The 2,810-nt window shown below is 39.8% G+C and overlaps 1 protein-coding gene across 1 annotated transcript; it reads right to left on the bottom strand.

Moving 5' to 3' along the window:
• Nucleotides 1-1,609: 1,609 nt before the first annotated feature.
• On the bottom strand, nucleotides 1,610-2,386 carry LOC131634997 (uncharacterized). Its single transcript, XM_058905621.1, has one exon. It carries the CDS (start codon nucleotides 2,384-2,386, stop codon nucleotides 1,610-1,612), a length of 777 nt encoding a protein of 258 aa, XP_058761604.1.
• Nucleotides 2,387-2,810: the final 424 nt, after the last annotated feature.

Raw genomic sequence — 2,810 nt, 5'->3', positions numbered from 1 at the left:
GGCGAACCAAGGTCTCACTTGGATTTGAAAAAGTTGTTCATCCGGGAATTCATCATTTATTTCAGCTTCTTGGTGGGTGACATTTACATTGACCAGACGGGATAAATGATCTGCTACCACATTTTCTTACCCTTTTTTATCCCGGATTTATAAGTCAAATTCTTGCAAAAGAAGAACCCATCGAATGAGTCTTTGTTTTGAATCCGGTTTAGTAAGCAGATATTTAATAGCCGCATGGTCTGTGTAAATCACCACCTTTGTTCCAATGAGATAGGATCTGAATTTTTCAAGGGCATACACTATAGCTAGCAACTCTTTTTTTGTAGTGTCATAATTGACTTGAGCGTCGTTTAAAACTTTGCTTGCATAGTGTATGACATGAAATATTTTTTTCTTTCTATGGCCTAGCACCCCGCCTATGGCATAATCGCTAGCATCACACATAAGTTCAAAATGTTTTTTCCAATCAGGTGCTACGATCACAGGTGCGGTAACTAGCCTTTCTTTTAATTCATTAAAAGCTTGGACACATGACTCATCGAAAGTAAAACACGTACCTTTGTTGAGTAAGTTACTCAATGGTTTGGCAATCTTTGAGAAATCCTTTACGAACCTTCGATAGAATCCCGCATGACCCAAAAAGCTTCTTACCCCTTTAATGTTTACAGGAGGTGGAAGTTTTGAGATTACCTCCACCTTGGCCTTGTCCACTTCAAGCCCTCTTAAAGATACCTTGTGCCCTAGTACAATACCTTCAGTTACCATGAAATGGCATTTCTCCCAATTTAGAATTAGGTTGGTCTCAATACATCTTCCCAGTGCCTCATCCATATTAGCCAGACAAATGTCAAATGATTTTCCGGATACCGAAAAATCATCCATGAATACTTCAATACTCTTTTCAATGAGGTCAGAGAAGATCGCTTGCATACACCTTTGAAAGGTGGGTGGAGCATTACATAATCCAAATGGCATTCTCCTATATGCGAAAATTCCAAACGGACATGTGAAAGCTGTCTTCTCATGGTCTTTTGGGTTGATCACAATCTGGTTGTATCCGGAATATCCATCTAAGAAACAATAATAGTTTTGTCCGGATAATCTCTCAAGCATCTGATCCATGAATGGTAAAGGGAAGTGATCTTTCTCGTGGCTTTATTGAGTCTACGATAGTCGATGCACATGCTCCACCCAGTGACAGTTCTTGTTGGTATTAGTTCATTCTTCTCATTACTGATGACCGTCGTTCCTCCTTTCTTTGGCACTACTTGTTTTGGACTCACCCATGCGCTATCTGAATTTGGGTAAACCATCCCTGCTTCCAAGAGTTTGACTACCTCTTTTCTTACTACTTCCTTCATGGTTGGATTTAATCTTCTTTGAGGTTGAGCTACCGATTTGAATTCTTCTTCCAACATGATTTTGTGCATACAATATGCCAGACTTATACCTTTTAAATCGGCCAAGACCCATCCAATTGCAGCTTTATTCTTTTGTAAAATTTTCAGTAGTCTTTCTTCTTCTTGTGTGGTCAGCTTTGAACTAATAACTACTGGTTTCTTTCCCTCTTTATCTAAAAAGACATATTTCAGATGAGTTGGGAGTAGTTTTAGTTCCATCTTTGTCCCTTCACTTCTTTTGGTGGGTCTAATGTTTCCACTTTCTCATTCTTAACATTCATGTTTCCTCCCTTTTCTAGCTCCTTCAAGAATACTTCGATTTCTTTTTCTTCCTCTTGAGTTTGCACATTAAATGAATCAACAAGGGATCTTTCTAAAGGGTTAGAAAGATGGATCTCACTGGCTACTTCTATGGCTACCTCTTCGGTGGCGTCTAGGCGGAAACAATCGCTTTTATCCTTAGGTTGTTTCATGGCGTCGAACAGATTAAAGCTTACCTCTTCATCTTGGATTCTTAGTTTCATGATACCGTCGTCAATATCTATCATCATCCGGGCTGTTTTCATGAATGGCCTTCCAAGAATAATCGGTGATTCTTTATCTTCTTCCATATCAATCACAACGAAGTCTACCGGAAACAAAAATTTGTCTACCTTTACTGACATGTCTTGTGCGACCCCGTAAGGAAGAGTGTTGGATTTATCTGCTAGTTGTAAGGTCATTCTTATTAACTTCATCTCAATATTTCCCAACCGCTTCACTATTAATAGAGGAATTAGATTGATGCTTGATCCTAGATCTATCAATCCATTCACAATGTGCTGATTACCCATTGTGACTGGTAGTGTAACTCGTCCGGGGTCTCTTGCTTTTTGAGGGAGACGGGACACTATAGCGCTACACTGCGCATTAAGAACAACAATTTCTTCTTCCGGTCTCTTCTTCTTTGTCAAGATATCCTTCATGAATTTTTCGTTCTTTGGCATTTGGCCATTTGTGGATACAGGAGGTGTTGACTTGGTATCACAATGTTTGCCATCTCGTCACCAGCGCGCCTCGCCGGTTTGACAATGCGCCGCGATAATGATTTTTTTTCCTCCTCTTTGTTCATCTCGCTTACAACAGTTTCATTCTCCTCATCTTCCGCAGCACGATTATCATCTTCCTTCTCAACATCATTGTTTTCAACTTCCTCACCACCGCCTTTTTGACCAGTTATGGTTACCACTACTTTGCAATGCTCTTTCAGATTCTCTTGAGTGTTGGCGGAGAATATTGCATTCAACTGATTAGCCGCAATCTATTTAGCAAGTTGCCCCACTTGAGTTTCCAAATTTTTAATTGCTGCATCCTGATTTTTCTGGTTGGTCATTGACATCTGCATGAATTGTGTCATAGTTTCTTCCAACT

This window comes from Vicia villosa, unplaced genomic scaffold, assembly GCF_029867415.1.
Source record: "Vicia villosa cultivar HV-30 ecotype Madison, WI unplaced genomic scaffold, Vvil1.0 ctg.001408F_1_1, whole genome shotgun sequence".
NCBI classification, from domain to species: domain Eukaryota; kingdom Viridiplantae; phylum Streptophyta; class Magnoliopsida; order Fabales; family Fabaceae; genus Vicia; species Vicia villosa.
This window is presented reverse-complemented; position numbering and strand designations above follow the sequence as displayed.